The 25,941-nt window shown below is 37.9% G+C and overlaps 3 protein-coding genes across 15 annotated transcripts in view; 1 reads left to right on the top strand and 2 right to left on the bottom strand.

Annotated features, from left to right (window-relative positions):
* LOC137496354 (zinc finger protein 335) overlaps positions 1 to 15,577 on the bottom strand; it is a 95,397-nt gene extending 79,820 nt beyond the window's left edge. Inside the window, 4 exon segments of the mRNA XM_087264033.1 lie at positions 11,263 to 11,524; positions 11,939 to 12,100; positions 12,176 to 12,336; positions 15,458 to 15,577. Coding sequence (XP_087120159.1) covers positions 11,263 to 11,524; positions 11,939 to 12,100; positions 12,176 to 12,336; positions 15,458 to 15,567 — 695 coding nt within the window. The 5' untranslated portion in view covers positions 15,568 to 15,577.
* The window catches only part of im:7152855, a 35,686-nt gene continuing 24,585 nt past the window's right edge, over positions 14,841 to 25,941 (bottom strand). For 6 of the 13 annotated variants that reach the window (XM_087264781.1, XM_087264772.1, XM_087264779.1 and 3 more), the window contains 4 exons: positions 25,202 to 25,272; positions 24,464 to 24,569; positions 23,380 to 23,819; positions 14,846 to 14,921 (listed from right to left, as the gene is read on the bottom strand). In XM_087264781.1, coding sequence (XP_087120907.1) covers positions 23,799 to 23,819; positions 24,464 to 24,569; positions 25,202 to 25,272 — 198 coding nt within the window. In that variant the 3' untranslated portion in view covers positions 14,846 to 14,921; positions 23,380 to 23,798. Of the gene's footprint in view, positions 14,922 to 15,747; positions 18,199 to 19,867; positions 20,003 to 21,549; positions 21,674 to 21,791; positions 23,820 to 23,929; positions 23,964 to 24,463; positions 24,570 to 25,201; positions 25,273 to 25,941 lie in introns of those variants that run through there. The other 7 variants (XM_087264778.1, XM_087264776.1, XM_087264769.1 and 4 more) reach the window with 6 other exon arrangements.
* LOC795526 (serine/threonine-protein kinase pim-1-like) lies at positions 16,987 to 20,097 on the top strand. The gene is made up of 7 exons (XM_087264725.1): positions 16,987 to 17,322; positions 17,844 to 18,212; positions 18,496 to 18,590; positions 18,770 to 18,820; positions 18,956 to 19,328; positions 19,621 to 19,794; positions 19,889 to 20,097. Exons 1-7 carry the CDS (start codon positions 17,145 to 17,147, stop codon positions 19,984 to 19,986), a joined length of 1,338 nt encoding a protein of 445 aa, XP_087120851.1. The 5' UTR covers positions 16,987 to 17,144; the 3' UTR covers positions 19,987 to 20,097.

The raw sequence follows: 25,941 nt of genomic DNA, 5'->3' as shown, positions 1-25,941 counted from the left end.
GGTTTTTTATTGAGTCAGGTAACTGTCCATCATTGCATTGACGGTGCCAGATCCACCAATCCCCGGATGAGCCGCGGGGATTTAAAGCTGCTACAGATCAGTGTTTGGTGTGCGCTCTGCCTCAGCATACCTTTGTGTGCCACACTTTTGCAGTTTTGTCATGCTTAGGCTATTAGGTGATCTATTATCTTTATTATTATTTATTATTCACTGTGGTAATTCGAGTTTACTTGTTAAACTTTGCTGGGTTTGAGTAAAGGCTTTGATGGTTGTTGTGTGATTCTAAACTGAACCTTATGACCTTCTTGTAAGGTTTGTTTTAGTTTAGATTGATTTTCTTTAGGATTAGTTTGAGTTTCGCCCCCTGTGTAGTTTTGAGTTTTGTAGTTTAATTAGTTAAGATCGGGTGTCGTGAATGAAGCTTTACGGAGAGACGGCTCATGAGTGTGAAGCCTCTCCATGTGGAACTTCAGATGGCCGTTACGGTTGAACCTAAAAACAATTTATGAGAGTTTCAATATGAGGGCCAAGGTGTTTCTGTGTTGTTTACACTGGCAATTTATTACGGTTTCAGCTAAAAATCTAATTTAAAAAATCCTCCGCATCTTAGATGGCCTGTGGGTGTGTAAACTGCCAATTTTTTCAAGCTGGGAAAGCATTTATGGATCTATTTGTATTAATAGTGTAAAGAGCACAAATTCTAAGATTTGCTAATTTATTTGAACGACTCTTTCTCAGTTGCTCACCTTTGGCCGCACACCTGGCAGGAGTAAGGCTTCTCGTTGGTGTGTGTCATCATGTGGTGTCGCAGGTCTTTCATGTTTTTAGAGGCAAAACTGCAGCTGGTGCATTTATAAGGCCTCAAACATGCATGCAAGGCCATGTGAGTCTAGGATAAAAAAATATATATATACACATTTATATTTATTATACACAGGCAGAGACTTTAATACAAAGCTACTTCACCTACACTTACGTTTAGTCAGTCTGTGCGCTTTTTTTAAACACATTGTTATATTAAAGTTCCTTCATTTTGTTTTGGAAGTCAAATGATTTACACCCATTTGCAACAGATTCTGAATCTTTTCTCAAAGTGACTGAAACAAATAATTTAAGGATGCTGTCTCTTTAATAGCTACATTCAGAGAGGGTATTATTTTCTGAAATCTGAAAATCATCTTTGAAAGTTCCTTATAGAGATAGTTCACTACAAAATGAAAATTTACGCACATTCGAGCGATTCCAAAACTTTACGGTTTTCTTTCTTCTGTTGAACATAAAAAAAAGATATTTTGAAGAAAGCTGGAAACCTGTAACCACTGACCTCCATAGTAGGAAAAACAATACTGTAGAAGTCAATGGTTACAGGTTTCCAGTTGTCTTCAAAATATAATATTTGTGGTTTAACAAAAGAAAGAAACTAAAATAAATGAGCTACTTGAGTAAATAATGAGGAATGTTTTTTTTTTGGCAGAACTGTTTTTTCCTTTAAGTGCTCACCGGCCACTTTAATAGGTAAACCTTACTAGTACCAGGTTGGACTCAGAATGCATTTAGAACTGCCCTAATACTTTATGGCATAGATTCAACAAGGGACTTGAAATATTCCTTAGAGATTTGGGTTCATATTGATATGACAGCATCACGCAGTTGCAGCAGATTTATTGGCTGCCAATCCATGATGTAAATCTCCTGTTCCACAACATCCCAAAGGTGCTCTTTTGGATTGAAAGCTGGTGACTGTGGAGGCCATTTAAGTACAGTGAACTCATTGTCATGTTCAAGAAACCAGTCTTAGATGATTCGCGCTTTATGACATGGTGCTTTATCCTGCTGGAAGTAGCCATCAGAAAATAAGTACACTGTGGTCATAAAGGGAAGGACATGGTCAGCAACAATACTCAGGTAGACTGTGGTGTTGACACAATGCTCAATTGATACTAATGAACCCAAAGTGAGCCATGAAAATATCTCCCACAGCATTACACCACCACCAAATCAAATCAAATCACTTTTTTTGTCACATCAGCAGCAGCACGTGTGCTATGATGAGTGAAAAGCTTAGGTGCTGGCTCCAGACAGTACAAAATACACAGTGCAAATACAGCGACAATGTGAAATTGACAGCGATATGTACAATGAAAAGGCATCCACATAGTTGTAGGCAGTATTGTTTCAAGTGTGGATTGATTAAAGTGCAGTGCATGCTACATATTGATGATGTTCAGTGAGGGGTATGGAAGAGTCTGTTGGGTGTGTTAAGTGTTCATCAGCCTGATAGTCTGAGGAAAGAAGCTTTCCTTCAGTCGGCTGGTGCGTGACCGGATGCTGCAGAACCGTCTGCCTGAGGGTTGCAGAGAGAAAGGTCTATGGCTTGGGTGGCTGGAGTCACTGATAACTCTCTTGGATTTCCTCATGCACCGCCTGGTGTAGATGTCCTGGAGGGAGGGAAGCTCACCTCCTGCTACGCCTCCAGCAGTTCTCACAATCCTATTTGCGATTGCTGCTGGTGCTATTTTTGTACCAGGTGGTGATACAGCCAGACAGGATGCTCTCCACAGTGCATGTGTACAATGAGCGGAGGATGTGGGCGCTCATTCCAAAACTCCTGAGACGCCTGAAGAAGAAGAAGCGTTGTTGTGCCTTCCTCAGCACTGCGTCTGTGTGAGCAGTCCATGTCAAATCCTCAGTGATGTGTACTCCAAGAAACTTGAAAGTGCTGACTCTCTCCACTGGCATCCCATATGATGGTGATGGGGGTGTGTTCTCTGTTTTCTAGGTGAGACAGAGCAGTGTGCAAGGTGAAAGCAATTGCATCATCAGTTGAGCGGTTATTCCTGTATGCAAATTGCAGAGGGTCAGTGTGTGCAGGCAGTACAGAGCAGCCTGAACCAGTGATACAAGGCTGGATGGATCCATGTTTTCATGTTGTTGACGCCAAATTTTGACCCTACCATTCGAATGTTGCAGCTGAAATTGAGACTTATCAGACGGGGCAATGTTTTTCCAGTCTTGTATTGTCCAATTTTGATAAGCCTGTATGAATTGTAGCCTCAGTTTTCTGTTTTTAGCTGACAGGAGTGGCACCCGGTGTGGTCTTCTGCTGTTGCTGTAGCTCATCCCATACCTCGGTTGTAACAAGTGGTTACTGTTGCCGTTCTATTAGCTGGAACTAGTCTGGCCATTCTTCTCTGACCTCTGGCATCAACAAGGCATTTGCACCCAAAGACCTGCCGCTCACTTGATATTTTCTCTTTTCCTGACCATTCTTTATTAACTTAGAGATGGTTGTGAAATAAAAACCCAGTAGATCAGCAGTTTCTGAAATATTCACACCAGCCTGGCACCAACAACCATGCCACATTCAAAGTCACTTTAATCACCTTTCTTCCCCATTATGATGCTCGGTTTGAACTGCAGCATATCGTCTTGACCATGTCTACATGCCTAAAAACACTGAGTTGCTGCCATGTGATTGTCTGAACTGAAATTGAACATTAATGAGCAGTTGCAGGGTTCTTGCACCATTTTAAAAGTAAAATTTAATGCTTTTTAAGACCTTTTTAAGACCTCAACAAATATAATATATATTTTTATTATTATTATTATTATATAATATAATTTCAGACCCAAAAATTATATAATTTCTTTGGAATAGGCTACTTATTTTAATGTTTTCGTTAGATTAAAATAAATTGTGCCTCGTCACAGTATGGATAACCCGCAGTACCTGCCTTTTGGGTGTCTGGTGGTGGAATGAGACTGTTATAGCTGACTGTGAGGGGGCGTCTGAACTAGAGCTGTAATCAGGCTATGAAAGGCAGGCCCAATAGAGCCCGAACCCGACAGGTATATTTTGATTGACAGCTTTTTAAAAGCCCGAACCCGTTTATAGCCCGACATTATCCAAATATGCACATGCACAGATCTTTTGTCTTTTTTCATGAATGAGTTGTTTATATGCGTTAACATTACTTATCCATAACATAGGCTACAGGCCAAGTTGGAACAAAAAAAAATAAAATAAGCCCCCTGTAACATCTTAACATCTCAACACTCTAAACAGGCCTGGGTACATACACTTAACGTTTAAATTGCCCAACACACCAATAAAAAGAAGTCTTTCTTAGCAAATGAATTAAAATAAATGATAAATGATGACGGATATTTGGCAATAACGAAATTAAGATAAAGGCTCAGTGGGATTAGTTTTGCCACTTCTCTTCACAATAAGGCGATGGTGAAGCTGAATAATAAAAGAATAATGCCAGCATTAGCCTGTATACTCTGCATACATTATGATTTTATTAATATTTAGTTATAATTTGAAATTCTTTACTCATCAAGATTAGGTTATGTGTCTTGTGGGGGAACATTATTGAATCCACTGTAAATGGCTTTAGTGCAGTCCTGCGCTCACTGAGCAGCACTGAACACCTTTTCTCTGCTGCTGCTACTGGCCGGGACACACTACTGATCCAGCTAATTTAGCATGTTTTGGGTAGGATTGTTAGTTCATCTTCCACCAGTCAAGAACATTCATTTCATTTTCCATGACAGCAGTTTCAATGCCGCGAGTGTCCTCGTCATGTCCTGTCAGCTCGCTGGACACAGCTTCTTAGTGCTCTACCGTAATACGCAGTGTATGAGCGACCGCCAAAATACCTTAGCGGCTAGAATGACTGTTCAAATAAAACTGTTGGCTGGCCTGACCGCTGACATAATTCGCTCTTTTTGACATCTCTGTCATCATTTGATTCACCTTTGCAGGGATGGATTTCAATGTTGTAACAAACAATTTGATTACTTCCTTGCGCTAATCAAAATGCATCACATGACTGTTCATTTACTGAGCAAGCCCAAGCCTGGCACGACCCCCTCTAAAATGATAGAAAAGTTTGAACCCAACAAAGATCTTCAGCTTTAGTCTGAACTAGTAACATTGTTAGGTCGAACTGCAAACAATGCAGGGATTAACCTGGACCCGCTATGACTAGCTGCTGCAACGTCCAGCTGCTGCTTTCCTCCTTTCATGTGATACTCAACGACTTTGAGCCCCATGGTCCCTAACGAAAAGTTCTTTTTGCAGAATTTACACATTGCCTATTTGCCACGAAATTTACATTTTCCCATCTTTGCATTTTGAACCTCACATCAACAACCGCGTAATGACAGCACGCAGGTGCAGACCGGCGTCAGCGTCTGTACTCTGTAGGGGACCTACCGTGATAAGCTAATAAATCATGAAGACTGTCATTTCTCTCCTGTTTCACATACTGAATTAATCAACTATTAGATGTTTAGGTGGACCATTGTGCTTCCCTATCGTCATAAAGCAGACCGACTGAAAATTTGAAACCTACAGCCACTTTACGGTAAAATTTAAGACAATTTAAGACCTTAATTTCCCGGATTTTATTTTAAGACATTTCAAGACTTTTTAGGGACCTGCGGGAACCCTGAGTTGGACAGGTGTACATAATAAAGTGGCCTGTGAGTGTATATTTATGATGCATTGCCTTACACCCAAAGCACTTCACAATCATAAAGAGGTCTGTCCACACCACCACCAGTGTACAGCATCCACTTAGATGATGCGACGGCAGCCACAGGATAATAGCGCCAGTGCGCTCACCACACACCAGCTATTGGTGGAGTAATTCTGCATGTGTATATCTCTCTTTTTCTCTCTCTTTCTCTCTGTCTGCTTTTTTACAATGTGGGAGATTAGAATGCCTGTTTATTGTCCTTCCAAATTTGTTTGTCTGTTTTGAGGAAATCTTTTCTGAGGAAATTTTTATTTGTGATTTTAAGTATATTCGGAGACATCGAGTTAAGTGTCAACTGCTGAATTTTTTGAGGACAAGCAAAAATTGCTATTTACAAGACTAGAAAAGATAAAGTTGAACACAGTTTGAATGGTAATTTGGAAGTGGTCTTTTTTTAATTCTGTGAAGTCTAGGATTCTAATTTATCTCCATTGTTTTAACCAGTTAAACTCTGCTGTTTTGGGATTTCCACCTGGATTTTGCCTACCCAGATTTAAAGGCTTCCCAAATCCACATGCAAAGGTGTAAATGCAAAAATGTATCATCATTTTAAAGAAAACTCTTAGAATTTTCATAAAACACTATTGAAAGTATTTAAAATAACTGTACATGTTGTCTGTGTTATAATAAACACCTAAAAAAAGAGGCACCTTTTTTTTTTTTTTTTATGAACTCAAATTTGAAAGTATACCTTTTAGGTACTGTGTGGTGTAGCGTGCTGTAATTTATTTTGGTGGTTCCTGCACATGTCTGTAATCATAGGAAAAAAGAAAAAGGTCTCTACCGTAATCTATGCAAAAGTTATTGTATTCTAACTGATGAGAGGTGCTGTACAAGCCACAGGGACCGATCATTGTTTTCATATTTAACTATTCTTTTGTTTGATCAAACATAATTCACTGTTTGGACCATGTCAGACATATAATAGGATTACTTATGAACATCACCTCAAAAACAGAGGAGAAATGGCCCTGAAGCACACAGCATAAGGTAAGAGATGACAGCTGTCTGTGCTATCTGGGGCTGCTTAGTGATCATAAATGTATTGTTTTCATTTCGGCACCATGGAAACACAGCGATTCATTCGGCAACTGTTTGATATGTGAATATAATTCAGTAAAAAGAATGCTAAAACCGTATGAGCACTGGCAAGAGCTTTCATTTGAGATGTAACTTGTACATGTGTCATATGAAAAAAAAAATGAAAATGAACCAATGTAAAATACCCAGCAAGGGTATCCTAAATACTGTGTATTTAAGTGTAAATAGCTTTTGTACAGTAGATTAAAAACAAAATTATACATATCTGCATAAAATAAAGATTCTTGCACTTGGTTTAAGATAAATGTTTTTGCTTAATTTTGTTTGGTGTTACTTGAAATTGTACTGATTGTTGGATTTTTTTTTATAATAAAATACTTTTAAAATCTCAAAATCTCTCTGGCTGTTTCTCAATATGCATTCTTCAGTGGTCTTGCGTCCTCGTGTTTTCGTGTAACGTCATCATCAGCTGCCAAAGTTCAGTTTCAATACTCAAGACTGCAAGAACAGAGGACGCGTGAAACTTCCCAGATGTGTTCTTGATATCGAGGACACACCGATGCAGACTTGAGCACCGATCTCACTCTGGAAGTCCCAGAAGTCATTGCGACTGGAGGTGGGAAGCGGAGCATTATATACAGATTTATTATTAAAGTTCAGAGACATCCCTTATTTACCTCAGTAGAATTCCTAATTGAAACGGTGAATATAAACATTAGGATGGACATCTTAATAAAGGAATAAACAAATTAAGGGTGTTTGTTTGCGGAAATTCATATTGAAATCAGTTTTATTTATATTGTGCAACGTATTTATAATGTTTTTATGCATAGTATAGATTTTGAAAAAGGGAAAAACAATAAATCGTTGTATGAGTGCTGTAATGTTTAAAAAATTTTTCATTAAAAACGCGTGAAGGTCATGTGGCCATCAGGAAGAATGCAGCATCTCATTTCTCACAGGACGTGTTCTCTGTTCTCACTGTCTCCCAAGTTCGTTCTTTCAAGGATGACAATTGAGACGCCGTACAGAGGCATTTGCGTTCCTGCCTTGTTGTTTGTTTTAATCTGCCTCTTGTTATTTCTTTTGTTTTTGGTATGAGTTGACAAAGATGACATTGCCATCTTGCTTACTTCCATTATTTTTATTCTTCATCTGAGATCGTTAGTTGATAAACTTTGCAGTTGCCCCAAAGGATTTGGAGTGGAAATGTCACGCGACTAACATTCTTACAACACCTAGCGAACCTGGGCTGTTTCTCAATATGCGTTCTTGTCTATACTTGCGTTCTTGTGTCCTTGTGAAACGTCATCAACCGTCACCAAAGTACTGTTCCAATTCAAAGTTCACATCTTGCCAAGTACAGATAAAATTCCCGGATGTGTACTTGTTCTGCGGTTTTCACCAAGGATGCTTCGAGAGGTGACTTGTGCAACTTGCGAAGCTCAGGTATCCCAGAATGCAATGCAGCTAAACCAGCAAACGCTAATGGCAGAGGGGAAAACCCGCACGGTTTTAAAAATACTCCTTTACTGTGTCACAAAATAAAGTGTTAAAAGTTTTTCAGGCAGAATGTAGTTGTTTTAAACTCGAATCGTCAGTTTATTCACAAAGATAGAGCGTTTTTGACGATGTGCCTCAGGTGATGCAAACTCCAACTCCCAGCCTGCCAGCGGGAGCTCCTTCATCACCTCCCCCACCGAGAACAGCTTTACTTCGGCCAGTCCATCTCGGATGTACCGCTGGATCTCATCACTCCATTGTAGTTAAAACATGATTTTTAATTCATCTTGTGAATATCTAGCGGACATTTTTTGGTCTTTAAATCTATCATTTGTTCTCAGGTGTATTATTTTGCCAGTATTATTTTGTTACCTTTTATAACTGTCTTTAATTAGGTTACCATGTTGTACGTTGTTTGTCTTTGTTAGCCAAATTGTTTGACATCTTTATTTGTTATCGTGTATACACTTGTATAATTACCATTGCCGTTTATTAAATCTGATAATCAAAGACACATGTCTGTGTATAATAACTCATTTTACTTCACATTTATATGAATATATGAATACATTTTCTTAAATCAATAATGTAGATTTATAATGTTAATATAATATTAATTAAAGGGTCGTGCTTGATATAATTAAATCATTTTATTGTTAATGTACAGTGAAACTGATGAATCCATGGTGAGTGAGGTAAGTGTCAGGGTTGGTGATGGGAAATGGGGAAAAAGGAGCGAGGACTCAAATGCAGGGAAATGGGATTTTATTAAATAATAAAAATAAAATAAAATGCAAAATAAACTACCCCGAGGGGGAAAACATTAACAAAACAAATACATACACATACAAACAGGACTGGGCAGACTGGCAAGGATGAGGACTGGAAACACAACAGGACTAGACTTCAAACGACAAAATGTGATGACGAACTGACACAGGACAACAAAAGTGAGGGGTATATAAACTGTAGAAGATTAACACACAAACAGGTGAACACAATTAACTAATAAAGGGTTAACAAGGAGGGTGGGACAAGACAATAGACGGGAGAGCGCATGACACAGAGAGACAATACAAGCCATGCGCTCACATAACACAACAAGAACATGCAGCCAATGAGAGAACTCATTAACCGCATGTTCATGACAACAAACACAACACTGAAGCACACGACAAAAGCACGTGACCACAATGTAAACACCGAGCCACGTGCTTTGACAAGAGACGCAAGACACGAGCACACGATGAATGAAAACTCACCATGCGCTCACATATGCAGCATGCATGCTTCATCCCAGCGCCGACCAAAACCGAAACCAACAAGACTGAGACGCTGGGAATGAAACACCATGCTGCTGACAGACGAAAACACAAACACGAGTACAAGAGCCCACGCGTCTGAGGGACGCAGAGCGCGCACGCGGCCACGTCAAGCAGGAGCGCGCACACTCTGCGTACACCCACGACGGCGCGCGCACACAGAGACAGAAACAGGACCAGACATGAGTAGCGTCAAAGATCTGCCACCAAAACAAGAATTTACAAGATCAGAGTGGCAGAACCCTGACACTACCCCCCCCAAAAGGGACGCCACCTGGCGTCCCTAAAGGGAACATCCAACAAGGTACAAGACAGACAAGAAACACGACAAGACAACAAAACAGGCAACATCAACAAACACTGTCAGGGTTGGTGATGGGAAATGGGGAAAAAGGAGCGAGGACTCAAATGCAGGGAAATGGGATTTTATTAAATAATAAAAATAAAATAAAATGCAAAATAAACTACCCCGAGGGGGAAAACATTAACAAAACAAATACATACACATACAAACAGGACTGGGCAGACTGGCAAGGATGAGGACTGGAAACACAACAGGACTAGACTTCAAACGACAAAATGTGATGACGAACTGACACAGGACAGCAAAAGTGAGGGGTATATAAACTGTAGAAGATTAACACACAAACAGGTGAACACAATTAACTAATAAAGGGTTAACAAGGAGGGTGGGACAAGACAATAGACGGGAGAGCGCATGACACAGAGAGACAATACAAGCCATGCGCTCACATAACACAACAAGAACATGCAGCCAATGAGAGAACTCATTAACCGCATGTTCATGACAACAAACACAACACTGAAGCACACGACAAAAGCACGTGACCACAATGTAAACACCGAGCCACGTGCTTTGACAAGAGACGCAAGACACAAGCACACGATGAATGAAAACTCACCATGCGCTCACATATGCAGCATGCATGCTTCATCCCAGCGCCGACCAAAACCGAAACCAACAAGACTGAGACGCTGGGAATGAAACACCATGCTGCTGACAGACGAAAACACAAACACGAGTACAAGAGCCCACGCGTCTGAGGGACGCAGAGCGCGCACGCGGCCACGTCAAGCAGGAGCGCGCACACTCTGCGTACACCCACGACGGCGCGCGCACACAGAGACAGAAACAGGACCAGACATGAGTAGCGTCAAAGATCTGCCACCAAAACAAGAATTTACAAGATCAGAGTGGCAGAACCCTGACAGTAAGAGACGTTATAAAGTACACTGCAGTTGCATTTGAAGAAGTACCCGACTTGTGTCCTTGCGTCCTCGGGAGTTCGTTCTTCCAAATCCGAACTTGGCAAGTCTGAACTTCCAAGGACGCAAGTGTGAACTTTGCGCACTTGATATTGAAAAATTGCCCAGGTTTAGCAGTGAGCGCTGTCTTTGTATTTTTCTGTTAGGTTGGGTTTGGGTAGGTAAGTTAGGCCAGGCACACGCTGAAGACTTGTTTTCTATTATTTTGTTTTCAGTTAGGTGAAAAGGTTATGCGGAGTTAGTTTGTTTTTGTTATTTTCTTTTATTTCACCGACACTTTTGTCCTCTTCCCCTGCAGGGTTTAATTAACCTTTTTAATTATAATTAACCTTTTGTAGTATTTGTTGTTATCTATATTCTTCTTCTTTATTATTACTATTTTCTGTTTAACTTTGATTTTGTATAATAAATTATTATTTTTTGGCAGTATTTTGGATGATGCATGGTTTTCATTTCCTCCCGCATTACACAGAATGGTCTATGGTACAATATAAATGTTACATACTTCAGGCTCTAGATTAACATCAAGAAGTCATAACAAGTAGTAAAACAATACTTACTTGAGATGAATGTATTTTTTGTACTTCTTTTGAAGGAAGCGTTTGGAAGGTCGTCCTCATTTTTTTGGGCAGGAACTCAAGATCATTGAGGCTGGTGTTGATGAAGTATCTCTGTTCTCAGAATCTGACTGGCTGACTCCTTTTTACACTACTGTCCCATTAGAAAACGAAAAAGATCTGTTCTCCAATCCAGAGGAACTTGCTTCTTCAGGAGCTTGAGGATCCTCTGTATTGTTGGTTTCAGGTGGTGCTGCTGGTGACTCTGTTCATAAAATTTAGGGTTATCCCACTCATATGAAAGTTGCTATTTAAACATTTTCAAGAGTTCACACTTAAACAACATGTAAAAGTACGCACAGAAATGCCGACTGGCCAAGCTAGGACTTGAACCATGCTTTCAGGTAGCAGTGACAGCCACTGAGCCACCGAGTAGCCCGATCTTAGAATTGTGGAAGTGGGAGAAGGGATGAATGGATGGGGGGAGGTCTTGCAAAGCGAAGACAGGGAGAAAAGTTAGGCTGGATATTTATGTTAAATTTTGAATAATCCGATTGGCTAGCTAATGATTACCGATCGGGACCAGCTGCGGTCAATCATATCACGCTCCTCTTGAAATTAGTTTGTGAAACTTCACTTATTTTACCTCTGTGACCCAAAAAGCTAGACCAACCCTAACCTGAATCTGGAAGAAATTTGCGAGGAGGTCCCACTATCCTGCTAGGATGTTTCCGTGAGGTAGATGCGGGAGATGATGAAGAGCAGGAGGGAGGAGGAGTGAAGTCTCTGACAGCCAGTCTGGATCTGGCCTCCTCATCAGCTGGTTTATAATCACTGTCACCTGTGTGTACAATTAAAATACATTCAAATATAGGAAATGATGAAATATATAGAATATAATCTGCACTCCACTGACCTTGATCATCAAGAGCGCCTGCATCAACAACGTCATCTTCTTCCTCTTCAGGCTGCTCCTCCTTCTTGACCTCAACCACTGATCCAGCCTTGCTTTCAGATTTTCGAGGACTTCCCCGTCCATGTTTCCTTTGGCCTGGACCGTCAGCATGTGAGACAGCACTTCCAGAACGAGAACCAAAAAAAAGCCTGTAGGCATCAGTACTGCTGGAAATTTAAAATCAGCATAATCCAGTTGTGCCTTTTATTTCGTAACTATTTAGTGCTGATTTGGTGTATTTGTAAGTGAGATGGCTTCTGGAAAAATAAACATAAGAGGGAATTTGTTTTAATCTATTGGGAACTGATTGGACGTCACTACAACAGACGAATTTGGATCTAAAAAGCCTCTACAAAGTGCCCAAAGGTATTTTCGCAAGCCCTAGATATAGACTCAAGAAGAACTGTGTGCTTTAAAACGGAGAAAACAATGGAGCTGATATTAATAAAAAAAATGTCAAACATTTTATGAATGTGTATTTCAGTTTAATAAGCAGCAATACCACTGAACACCACTGTACCACTGAACAAATACAGTGTTCTTTCAACAACAGCGTGTGGAACTTCTAGCTTTATATATTTTCATTTAACACACTGAAGAATTCAATCAAGAATACAAATTAGAACTTGTGAATCAGAATCAAATCAAATTGTGACACAAAACTGAGAGCCAAAGTAGCCACACCCAACCAAAGCATCATTCTTGTGCAGCATTACACTCCAACTTTGTAACATTGAAGAAGATATGACCTCCAGGTGGCACGGTAGCTCAGTGATTAGCACTGTCGCCTCACAGCAAGAGGTTGGCTGGTTCGAGTTCCGGCTGGGCCAGTTTGCATTTCTGTGTGGAGTTAGTATGTTCCCCTTATTGTAGGCATAGGTTTCCTCCCAAAGACATGATAAAGGTTGAGGGCAAACTTTATAGTGTCTTGAAAAAGCCTGTTAAAAGTAGAATATTTAGTTTGAAAAAGTGTCAAGATGACAAAAAGAATGTTGAAGATCCTTGCAGTCAACAATTTAACCATTTAAAGACTGAAACAAGACAGTCCAGCATGAGTTGTTAGCAAGATTCTAGCATGAATTGTTACTAGTATGTTTCTAGCATGAATTAAACAAGGATCAGTGTTTTCTCATCATCCTTATTATCGTTGCTTTATTAATTTGATTATTTGAATCAGTTTTTACCTGTGAAATGATTTTGACTACTGAATAAAGTGAACACATTGCTTAATATAAGAATGTTCAGGTCATCAGGTCACCGACTTTTTATAATTCTATTTTCAGGAGCCACCAAACCAGGGCATAGATCATGGAGACCTCGAGTGGAACTGAAGGACTTGATGATAGTAAACAACTGTTTTCCTGTTTGTGTTGATATTATAATTATGTGTTAATACTGTCTAAAGTGATTTTGATATTATTATTATTATTATTATGTGTTAATAATGTTTAAAGTGATTTTCTTTTTATTCAAGACAGACTTTGTGTAGTGAGAAGCAGTGGTGTAAAGTAACACTACAAATACTTAAACTGCTGTAATTGAGGACATTTTCTCAGAAATTGTAATTTACTTAGTAGTTTTAAAAATGTGTGTTGCCTTGAGTACATTTTCAGTGCTGTATCGGTGCTTTTACTCCACTACTTTAACCTGTAGTCACTACTTTATTTTGTCTTATCTATGGGAATATGAAAAATCAGTCTTGTGATTCCTGTCCAGTTAAATCGCACACAGAAAGTAAATCGCAACATAAAGATCTACCTCAAGACTTGGGCGATTTATAATTGCAGCAAACTGTTTGCAAGCATTAAAATTGTCCAAAATCTTTATACTCAATGACCCAGAGACTGTTTAGATGCATGTCACTGATGAGAAGATCATGGGTGTTTACTGTATGATGACCGAAATGGCCTTAAACACCCAGCAGGCACAAGACCTCAACACGACATCAGACTGACGTTGTCTTCCAATGTCAAGGAGACGCTGCATTTTGTTTGGAAATGAAAATCGGATGTCCAACCTAAAATCAACGTCTAAAGATGTTACAGCTTGAGGTTGTGTGGACGTTACCACAATGACAGCTATCAGATGTTGGATTTTGGTCAGTATTTGACATCAACGTGATGTTGGTTTAAGATATTGGCTTGATGCTTTTATAACATAACCTAAAATCAACCAAATATCAACGTCACTTGACATCATTATTGTACATCAAAATGTCTTTAGACGCTGACTGGACATTGAATTATGGTTGCCAATGCATCAGCTTTTTACAGCGTAATACTTACTACTCTGGAGTACTTTAGAAAGGACTGCTTTTTACTCATACTTTAAGTAATAAATACAACAGATAATTTTACTCTACTTGCACTACATTTATAGGCAAGTAATGGTACTTTTACTTAAGTATGATCTTTCTGTACTCTTTCCACCACTGATCATATGCAGCAGACAACAGCTTTGTAAAACCAGAATTGTACAATATTATAGCACAACTAATGCAAGAAAATCAGTGTTAGATTCAGATAAAGAGGCTTTGATTTATTTGGTTTGCATTTAAAGTTCCTGTCTGTAGCCATGTTTAAAGAAAGACATATCTGTAAAACTAAAGAAGCTAAAGATATAATTGCAAATGATCAGAACCTTCTTTATAAGCATTTTAGCTACAGCTAGGAACTGTTTCATAGCAATATGACGTCAATCCTCCAGCCTACAGGTATATACAGACTGTCATTAAAGCAGCATCCACAGAGACATGTCCATTATTCTTCTTAAATACAGTATTCTCTATACATATTTATTTTACCTTTACAAGGCTAAAAATTGTAGGAACACAAAGATAAATTTCTTTCACTATTTACAAAGGCTATAAATGAAACTTACAAAAACTTATAAATGACTGATGATTCTGGAAGAAGTCTGTGTTACTTCTCAGGGCAGTTTGTGATGTTAATTTGGAGCTGAGATAAGTTTCTGATATTCCGTCTGTCTCTATGTGTGTGTGTGTTGATAATAAATAATGTGTGTGTCGTGTTTCTACTCAACAGTAAACACTAAACGTCATGCTGGATGCCATGCTGGTTGCAGTTGTTGGATGCCATGACAGTGTTAGCATGTAGCATGTTCACACAAAATCAGTAACGTTACAGTTCGCAGTTAAAACAATTTTTTACCTTTTTTGTAACTCTATAAAACCTAATGTCAACAAAATCTTCAATCTACAAGAATATTAATCATTATTCCAACCTGGTAGCATTCACATCGGTCCAGTGGTTTCTTCGGCTAGAGTGGGTTATTTTGGTGAATGAATCTGTGGTTGAAATGAATTGTGAGAGTCGATTCATTGACCTGTTCATAAATGCAACCGTTGCTTTGTTACTGAATAAATGTCTTATTCACTTAAAACATGGCTTTACTGCCACCTACTGGCGGGCTCAGTTAATGCATGAATAACTTAATTTTGACTATAGTTGTATATTTTTCTTAATACTTTATTCTAAACATTATTCATGTAAAAAAAGAAGAATTCATAAAGGTAAAGAATTCACAGAAAATGTTTATTTAAATTGCAAATAGTGTGCTTAAATGAAGAGACTGCAGTCTGAGCGGAAAAGAGAATGGAGAAGGATGTTAGGAGTATGCCACTCTAAACAGTTAGGAACCACTGATATACAGTCTAGATAATAGGTCATACCCATGATATCGAAAATGAGCTCAGATTCAATGCAAAAGTAATGTAACATTACAATAGAGACGGAAATATTGCAATACTGTAAACAATTACTTTCAAATGACAGAAACTAACTAAATATTAAGTGCTACATTTTGAAAGAAATTTGCAAATGAAAGCAAAACCCAGGATGGCAATAAATAAATGGCTGTAAGTAACTGTCAGCTCTTATCTATGGTTTTCTAATGTTGTCACTAATGTTAATTGAGAAGAAACAGTTTTAGATAAAAAAATTTACAAATCCAGTTACATACAAACATTACTAAATTAGTTCATTTAAATTAAAAACATAATGAGTCACTAAATACCACACAGATATCCTTTAAAACTATTATTAAAATGAGAAATTACATCGTGAAAGACTTATTTTATCTTTGCTATAATCACAGTAAATAATATTTGACTGGACATTTTTCAAGACACTTCTAAACAGCTTAAAATGACATTTAAAGGCTTAACTAGGTTAGTTAGGGTAACTAGGCAGGTTAGGGTAATTAGGCAAGTTATTGTATAATGATGGTTTGTTCTGTGGACCATTGGAAAAAAATAGCTTAAATGGGCTAATATTATGACGTTAAAATGTTTTTTTTTTATTTTTTTTATAAAAACTGCTTTTATTCTAGCCAAAACAAATAAGACTTAATAATAAGTAATATTTATACTATACTCAATAAATAATAAAACTGCAGAAGAAAAATATCAGACATACTGTGAAAATTGTATTGCTCTCTTAAATGTAATTTTGGAAATATTTAATAGAGAAAAAATTAAAAGGTTTCCCAGAGGTGGCTTGCAGCAGGAAGAGCATCTGCTGTGTAAAACATATGCTGGAAAAGTTGGCGGTTCAATCTGCTGTGTCAGCTAAGATTAATAATGGGACTAAACTGAAAAGAAAAAGGGGGATAATAATTCTGACCTAAGTGTGTGTGTGTGTGTGTGTGTGTGTATAACGTGGATGTGTGGGCACTTTAAGGCAAATTAGCCAGTCAGTCTAGCGCGGCCCTGCATTAGTTGTTTGAGTTATTGTGTTTTAAAAAGTCCCCGCGTGTTTTGAAAATGTTCTTTCGCGTTCCAAATGGAACCACGTAACTCTGACATCATCAGTGGCTAATTAAAGCTGACTGAATCAAGCAGAAACCCTCATTGCTTCTTTCGACGACTAGTAGTTCAGTATTTACTGCGATTCCACACAACGGTGATAAAATGGCCTTTCCAAAGTTAATTTCCCGTTTAAAGAAAGCGTTCGGTATCAAGCGTGCACACGAACCACCCCGTGAGCCACTCACATCCACCGGCAACACGGCAGAAAACCACCGTCATCCGATAACCGATGACCCGCCCCTCTTCCAAGCCTGTTTCCCCAGAAGAGCTACTGTTGATGGTAAATTAGGTTTATGAATTTTAATTACTAAAACAATGCTAAAACACACCGAACATGTCAGAGTAGCTGTTTAAAGATAAGAAATAAAATTGACTAGAAACATTTAAGAATTTTAGGTAGTTTCTTAAAAAGGACAGTTCACATAAACGTGAATATTCTGTCATAATTCACTCCTAAAACCTGTTTCAGGTGCTTTCTTGTGTTGAACACAAATACTGAATTCAGCCATTGACTTCCAGTATTTTGAGTTCCTACAGTGAAGTTTAATGGCTGCTGATTTCAGGAATATTCTTCAGAATAGGTCTATTTTTGTGTTTAAAAGAAGAAATTCATAATTAATTGTATTTATGCCTTTAGATATATAGTTTAAACATACTTTTTTATTGCTAATTATCACTTCAATACACAAAAACTGCAAGATTATAAATAAATACATTGAGTGATGTCTTTGCAAATTAACTTCAAATATCTAGTCAAAAGAGTTACAGAATCATATTAATGATATTCCTTCCCCTCTTTAGATCCGCTCCCTGCACTGGAGATCCACGACCTACAGGACGAGCCGATCAGTAGCTCGAAATTCTTTCACACTGCTGTGAACAATCTGGAGCTGGAGGTTCTCCAACCTTCAATTCCTGATGCTCCAGCAGAAGAAGACTTGGACTCCACTGTGAAATCTGAAGTGAACAGCTTTGAATCTCCAGTGAGCCAGCAGTTCTCAACAGACGGCATCTTTGAAGCGTTCAGCGGAGACTCTGTGCAGGTTGACATTGACTCTGCACTGGATGAAGACTCGGAGTCTTCACTGAACCAGAAGGTCTCACAAGATGACTCCGCTGATGATTCTGCTCTGAGTCTTACAGCAGATGATGAGACCTGTTTGGACAATAGTAAGTTTATTGCAATAATTCATAACATTTGTTTAGGCTTATCAAACATTTTAAAATTATACAGTTGAAGTCGAAATTATTCGCCCTCCTGTGATTTTTTTCCATTTTCGAATATTTCCCAAATTATTTTTAACAGAGTAAAGAAGTTTTCACTTCCTTCATTTCCTATAATATTTTTTTCTTATGGAGAAAGTCTTATTTGTTGTAAACTCTGTGTTTTAATTGGTTTATAATTTAATAAGATTTTGTGTCCAGTCAGCTAAATGTTCTTCTTTTTTAACAGATGACATCAGCTCCCGCTACAATCTGGGAAAGCAGCTCGGTGAAGGAGGTTTCGGCTCCGTTTTTGAGGGGATCCGCATACAGGATGGTCTGCAGGTATTCATTTCTGTAGACTCAAATTCTTTGATGAAGTTCACTATTTAAAGAACATCATCAGAAACATGCTTTCATTGTTTTGACATTTCTGAGAATTCAAATTGATGAAACCTCTGTTCAGGATTTGAATGAAATGATCTGGATGCACATGTTAATTGTTCGCTTATTTCTTTAAACAGGTGGCTGTTAAATTTGCCCAGATGACACCACGTATGCAAGATCTCTGCTCTGTAAGTACACTACACTTTCTGTTTTTCTCTTCGCAGTCACTGTGTTCAACTCATAATGTCTTATATTTAATATTAGACAACAGGCTGTGGTTAAAAATCCTTGTTTGAAAACCAACATCATTATTTTGTTTTCAGTCTCATGACCAGCCACCTCTAGAGATCACCTTGGCAAGTATGGCCAGCAGTGGCTCCAGGTGTGCCAATATAATTCAGCTCCTTGACTGGCAGGTCTTCAAAGACCATTATGTCATGGTCATGGAGCGGCCTACGCCAAGTATGGACCTGGAGGCATTCCTGCAACTCAACGGAGGCGTCCTCACCGAGCAAACGGCACAAACTATCATGGGCCAAGCTGTTCATGCTGCCAATGTTTGCTGCTACCGGGAAGTATTCCACAGAGACATTAAGCTGCAAAACCTGCTTGTAAACCCAAACACACTGGAGGTCAAGCTGATTGACTTCGGCTGCGGAGATTACATGATGGAATCAGCATACTCCACCTTTTCTGGTAGGTGTTTTGAATAGGGTTGTCAAAAGTATCGACTTTGGGACTGACATTTTAAAAATGTCCAATTGAACGCTGTTAAACACCACTGATTGGCCATTGGTGTTCACATGCTCAGCAAATATGACTGTGATGAGTGTCAGTATCGATACTTTTGACAACACTAGTTATGAATGTACATAAGCATTATTAATATACGGTTTAAAAGCTCAGTAATTAGCACACCTGAAACCCATCTGGTATATTTATCAACATGATGCTGACACAGAGATTTAACTAAATGTCTCTCCTCCAGGCACAGAAGCGTACATGCCGCCAGAGTTTTACAAAAGAGGATGTTACCATGCCAAACCAGCAACTGTCTATTCTCTTGGGGTTCTTCTCTTCACATTGCTGCATGGAGATTTCCCAACGACGTATGACCTGTACTACCTGGAGCATGACTGGTCCAAATTTACCCTCTCTCAAGGTGAGATGTTAATCAAAGAACAAGTTAAAAATCAGTTTATTATTAATAATAATAATAATAATAATAATCTCACCTCTCCTTTTGTTTTTCACAGAATGCTGTGATCTGATGTGGGCTTGTCTGCAGCAGATTCCAGAGCAAAGAATTCTTCTAGGACAGATGCCTTACCACGACTGGTTCATGCTGGAGTAGCCAGTTGACACCTTTGCTGTTAATATATAGTGTCTTGTTATTGTATTATTCACTTCTTTATTGTTACAGTTGTTTTTGTGTATGTCTCTAATAAAAATATATATTTTTGAACTCACTTGTGATGTGGCTTATATTGTGATCTAGTCCCAGTGACAAAAATCTGGCATGAGGTTTGAACAGCATCCAATCATTTATAAAACACACTGCAGTTGCCACTGGCGTCATTAAGGCGCACTTTTAGAACTACACTTTTAAAGAATACAGTTCAGCGCTGCCCTTTACCTGACCCAAAACCTAAACATATCAGTCACTGAGACATCAGCAAATCATACATATGTCCAATGTTTTACTGTGAAATCAGAGCTGTTTTTAGAAATGTTTTAAAAGAGAAACATCGTAACATGAGAATGTGACATTCAATACAAAACATCTGCATTTTCACAATAAGAGCACCCAGTTTTATTAAGTTCATTGAGTATTCACCGCCCTCATGACAATTGTGCTTCTCAAACAAAATATTCAATGGTATTTCTTTAAAGTCAATTCTGATAGTGTAGTTTGTGCAGACACACTGAGGTTTATCCAGTGTTCAGAAGTCTGAATCATCCACATTATTTTATACGCCTCCAAAAACACGTTTACTACACGAATGTCCAGCGTTTGCTAAACAAATAGACTGTTCAACCCTTTACGTTATTAATTTCTTACAACATCTCCAACTATGCTAAAAGCAACGAGTTCTATAGGAAGATGTTGTAAGAAAGTAATAATGTAAAGGGTTGAACAGTCTATTTATAGTAATGTGTTTTAGGAAACGGGAGTGACAACTGTATGGAATTCAAAAGTTTGCATTCTTAATCACCTGTTTCTAAATGGTCTGTCTCTAAAAGTGAGGGGGACGTATGCCCCGTCCCCCACGGTTGCTACGCCCCTGCTTACAACATCTCCAACTATGTTAAAAGCAACAGGTTTTATAGGAAGAAGAAGAAGAAGAAGAAGAAGAGGTAACATTTATTTTGATGGTTCATTTAAGTTTTGTCATTAGATTATAAGACTGTTGGGTTTGGGTTAGGGTTAGTGTAAGTTGACATGTACTAGCAAAGTTTCTTTTAGTCAGTTAAATCTCTGTCAAAGGAGCATATCAAGCTGATTATATTATCAACAGATATTAAGCAGACAGTCTACTAATACTCAAATGGACCATCAATATAAAGTGTTACCCCATTCTTTAATAATGCCCTAGAAAAAAGAAAATCAGCTTCATTTTCATCTCTAATAGTCCACATTTTCTGTAAGGCTGGTGGTGTTCTTTATTCAACCTTCTACCAAACTGAGGTACAAAGTAAATCTAATCTTTGTTTAAGATGTTTGTCAGATTGATAAATAATTTAGAGATTATCAATTCAATTTCTAAACATCAGAGCATTTTAAACAGCAGCTAGTGTGTGAGATGTGCTCAACCATCACTGCTTCATGTTTTGGTTTTCACAGACAGATTAATCTCTATTATGATTTGGAGTTGTAAAATGGATGAAGTGTGGTCATATTTGTGATTTGATTTACCTGGATTGATCAGCTGGTTCGTCTGAAACACAGGCTGTAGATGGAGAAGAGCTCCGGACTGCAGGTTTGATGGTGGATTTTGGTAAAAGAGCAGCTGATTTTACTCCGCTGACGTCTCTTGAGGCTGTTAGAGAAAAACAAACGTTTTAACATTTCTATTTATTATTTTTAGTCACAAACTCATTATTAAACACAATATCCACAGATTTTTTCATTCACTCGTTTTCTTTTCGGCTTAGTACCTTTGTTAATCAGGAGTCGCCACAGCAGAATGAACCGCCAACTTATACAGCATACAGTATGTTTTACACAGCGGATGCTCTTCTAGCTGCAACCAAGCACTGGTACACACCTATACACTCTTGCATTCACACACATTCACTACTGCTAATTTAGCTTATTCAATTCACCAATTGAATTGTCCTTTGACTCTGGGGGAAACCGGAGCACCCGGAGGAAACCCACATGAACACGGGGAGAACATGCAAACTTCACACAGAAATGCCAACTAATCCAGCTGGGGGCTTGAACCAGCAATCTTCTTGCTGTGAGGTGAAAGTGCTACCCACTGAGCCACCGTGTCATCATTCCACTGATTACAGCACAGCAAAATACTTCAAAATTACCAAAGATGATTATAAAAGGATAAAAGCAATGTTAAAGTAATTCTCCCTGAAGAACAAAACATTTGAATCTTTCAGTTGGATTCAAGCTGGAAAAACTATTACTGAGCATTAAAAAATCATCTAAAGACTGAGAAAATAGACCCCATATTCTATTGCTGATTAAATTATCACTGTATGTGTCGTATTATTATTAACTAAATGTATGAATAATGAATTAAATGTAGCTGAAATAGAATACAGCCCTGATATTACATTACAAAACATAAACACACACAATCCAAGAAGTTGCTTCAATGTAATGGCAGGATTTACACTATGATTATCCAAAAAACAAATGAAAAAACCATTCAAACTCACCATGCGTCAGTGGAACAAGAAGAAAGAAAACCAGCTCAATCCTCCTGTGATATTGATGTGTGTAGAGGACTCTATTGGGATAAATAGAGCTCAGACCAGACAAGCTGCAGCATTTTAGATCATCTAAAGAGGTTTCACAGCAGATGATGGAAGTTCAGCCTGGAGAACATTGCAGTAGCCTAATATACAAATCACAAGTGCTTGGACAAAAGGTTACGCAGCCTGCTCTGTTACAAAGTGTCTGATCCTTCTAATTTTGTGTAAAGAAAACAAAGCTTGCACAATCATGCAGGTTATGTGACCACTGAAGGACAGCTGAGCATCAAGACTTCTGAATGAATTAAAGGTATAATTGTAGATGACCCTAGCTGAATAGTGAAGTTCAGATGTCTTTGTCTTAGTAGCTTTAAAATAGAGCATCATTTATAAAAGTTTGATGGATTCTTGGTTGTGAATGTACAAAACAAACCAAAGATAAAAACTGATCTGAACTTTCAGACGCAACTTAAAATACATGCATAAGGCACTGAATAGGAACAAAAATCAATATGTACACGAGTATAAATATTATTAAATCATATGCAGCAGACAACAGCTTTGTAAAACCAGAATTGTACAATATTATAGCACAACTAATGCAAGAAAATCAGTGTTAGAATCAGATAAAGAGGATTTGACTTATTTGGTTTGCATTTAAAGTTCCGGTCTGTAGCCATGTTTAAAGAAAGACATATCTGTAAAACTGAAGAAGCTAAAAATGAAACAGCAAATGATCAAAACCTTCTTTGTAAGAATTTTAGCTACAGCCAGGAACTGTTTCATAGCAATATGACGTCAATCCTCCAGCCTACCGTTATATACAGACTGTCATTAAAGCAGCATCCACAGAGACATGTCCATTATTCTTCTTAAATACAGGATTCTCTATACATATTTCTTTTTCAAGGCTAAAGATACATTTCTTTCAATATTTACAAAGGCATAAATCATATTTTGAGAGGATCTAACTGTACATTCACCTTATAAATGACTGATGATTGTGGAAGAAGTTTGTGTTACTTATGATCAGCGCAGTTTGTGATGCTCATTTGGAGCTGAGATGAGCTTCAGATATTCTTCTGTCTGTCCGTGTGTGTGTGTTGATGTTGTTAATAAATAATGTGTGTGTCGTGTTTCTACTCCTCAATAAAAGTGATGACATCATACTGGATGCCCTGCTCTTGCAGTTGTTCCAGTTGTTCAGGTGTGGCTTCAGTGTAAACCGGGTCATTGCTGCATCTGCAATAGCTAAACACACACATTGAGCAAATTTAATCATAATAAGAGTAAAAAAAATTGAATTGTAAGCGATTTGTAGCATTTGTATTTAATCATTTGTATGATATCAATTTCTGTACCTTACTGTAAAAAATGCTGGCTTCCTCACAATTCCTTTATGTTTTCCCAACAGAAAACAAGTTAACGTAATTATTCTTTTGAAATTAAGTGAATTAAACATAAAACAATTAAGTTGTCCCCAAAAGTGGTGCTGTTTTAACTCATTTTAAAGTCGTTTGAACAAGCTGAAAAGTCATTTTTTGGGTGCTGAATTCTGTTAGACTCCCAACAAAACAATACAGCTCAGTTTATTTGTATTTTAATATTTGCGCTATTGTATTTTTCTATGCTTTTAAATTGTTTAATATATTTGATGTGGATACACTCCACTTCATGAACAAAACATCTGAATCATGATAAAATGAACAATTCTTTCTAAATAAAGCTATTTAAGTCATCTGGTTAAATGGTATTCATATCACAATATCCAAACATCGCAGAAAAACTAAATATCACAAAGTCATTTATTTACAGTCTCATGCAGCCATGAAAGCTTGTAGTAAATAGTTCTGTTTTTTGCATTTTAAGTAAAGGTAAAAGGTGAAAGGTCATACCAGTGACCGCTGAATGAGCGACTGCTTCCAGATCTTCAGGGGCCACAACCTGCTGTTCAGTGGTGATGGGGACATACTGAATCTGTCCATCCTGAGACAGAGCAATCTGACACACAACACAGAGGAGATTTACACTGACACCAGGGAACATTTAAACAAAAAATATGTACTACAAACAGAATTTGTTTTCCTTTTTGTCTTTTAAAATGTAATGAATACAGGACAGCTTTGTCAAAACTGTCGTACCCATTCAGATGAGTCTGTGAAAAAGGCCGAAAAATGCTGTACTATTCACGTCAGGCCAGTAGTTGGCAATTTCTCTTTATAAAATACACTATGTGCATGCAAACATATGATGTTTATAGTTTTGTTTTATTGTGAGGTAATCTGTAATCTACACTTACATGCCATGTAATCTACAAAGCCAAAATTTTTATTTAAATCTGTAGCATTTTCAAAAATTTGGTCTTCCAAAACCAATTTTCAAAGATTTGTGTTTTCAGGCCTCTCAAAATGCCATTGTTATGTAAATAAATGTTCAAAATGGAAAAAGACAAGAAAAAAAACAAAACAATAAAAGTTTCTGATTTAGTTAAGACATACATCAGGCATTGGTTTTAATGTTAATGCTAAGTAAACACAAACAGTTCAAGTACCTATAAGAAATCATGTCACATTTGAATTACAGCAATTACAACGTGAACAAAGTAAATAATTGTGCTTGTATTGGCTCTGAACTCAATCTGTTGTTTCTGTAGAAACGTCCCATCATGTTCATACTGAATGTGAGTGATTTGCCCATCCCCCATCTGCAATTCAAAGTCAGGGTTTCAGTCCTAATGATGAAACATAACATCCAACAGACCATACAAGTGGGGTCTCTAAGTTCTCTAAGTTATCCAGAGTTTGGGAAAAAAAACTAAGTAAAGTGGTTGGGAGTAAGAGTTGTTATATTGTAAGGGAGTAAGTTGTTGTATATATTGTTTTGGAGGTTAGTTTTGCGTTTTTATTTTCCTTACCACTCTCTCTCAGCTTCTCACTCCACTATTAGGTTTCTTTCTGGTTTAGGTAACTGACCATCATTGTTATGACAGTGCCAGATCCACCAATCCCTGGATAAGCCAGTCTATGGTGTGCGCTCTGCCTTGGCGTACTTTTGGGTGCCACGTTTTTGCATTTATGCCATGCTTAGGTTATTAGGTGATTTATTATCTTTATTATTATTTATTATTCACTGTGGTAATTCAAGTTTACTAGTTAAACTTCGCTGGGTTTGAGTAAATGCTTTGATGGTTGTTGTGTGATTCTAAACTGAGCCTTATGACCTTTTTGTTAGGTTTGTTTTAGTTTAGATTGATTTAGTTAGGATTAGTTTGAGTTTTGCCCCCTGTGTAGTTTAGAGTTTTGTAGTTTAATTAGTTTAGATCGGGTGTCGTGAATGAAGTTATCGATTCTATTTTCATTATTTATTTTTGACG

This window comes from Danio rerio, chromosome 8 (assembly GCF_052040795.2).
Source record: "Danio rerio strain M-AB ecotype USA chromosome 8, GRCz13ab, whole genome shotgun sequence".
Taxonomy (NCBI): Eukaryota; Metazoa; Chordata; class Actinopteri; order Cypriniformes; family Danionidae; genus Danio; species Danio rerio.
Note: the sequence above shows the minus strand (reverse complement) of the source record. Positions and strands in the feature narration are given on the sequence as shown.

Excerpts from the sequence above, each read along its gene's own strand:
- LOC795526 (XM_087264725.1), top strand. The coding sequence starts at position 17,145 with ATGGCCTTTCCAAAGTTAATTTCCCGTTTAAAGAAAGCGTTCGGTATC. Across the intron at positions 18,591-18,769 it reads GCATACAGGATGGTCTGCAG|GTGGCTGTTAAATTTGCCCA; the intron begins GTATTCATTTCT and ends TTCTTTAAACAG. Across the intron at positions 18,821-18,955 it reads GTATGCAAGATCTCTGCTCT|TCTCATGACCAGCCACCTCT; the intron begins GTAAGTACACTA and ends TTTTGTTTTCAG.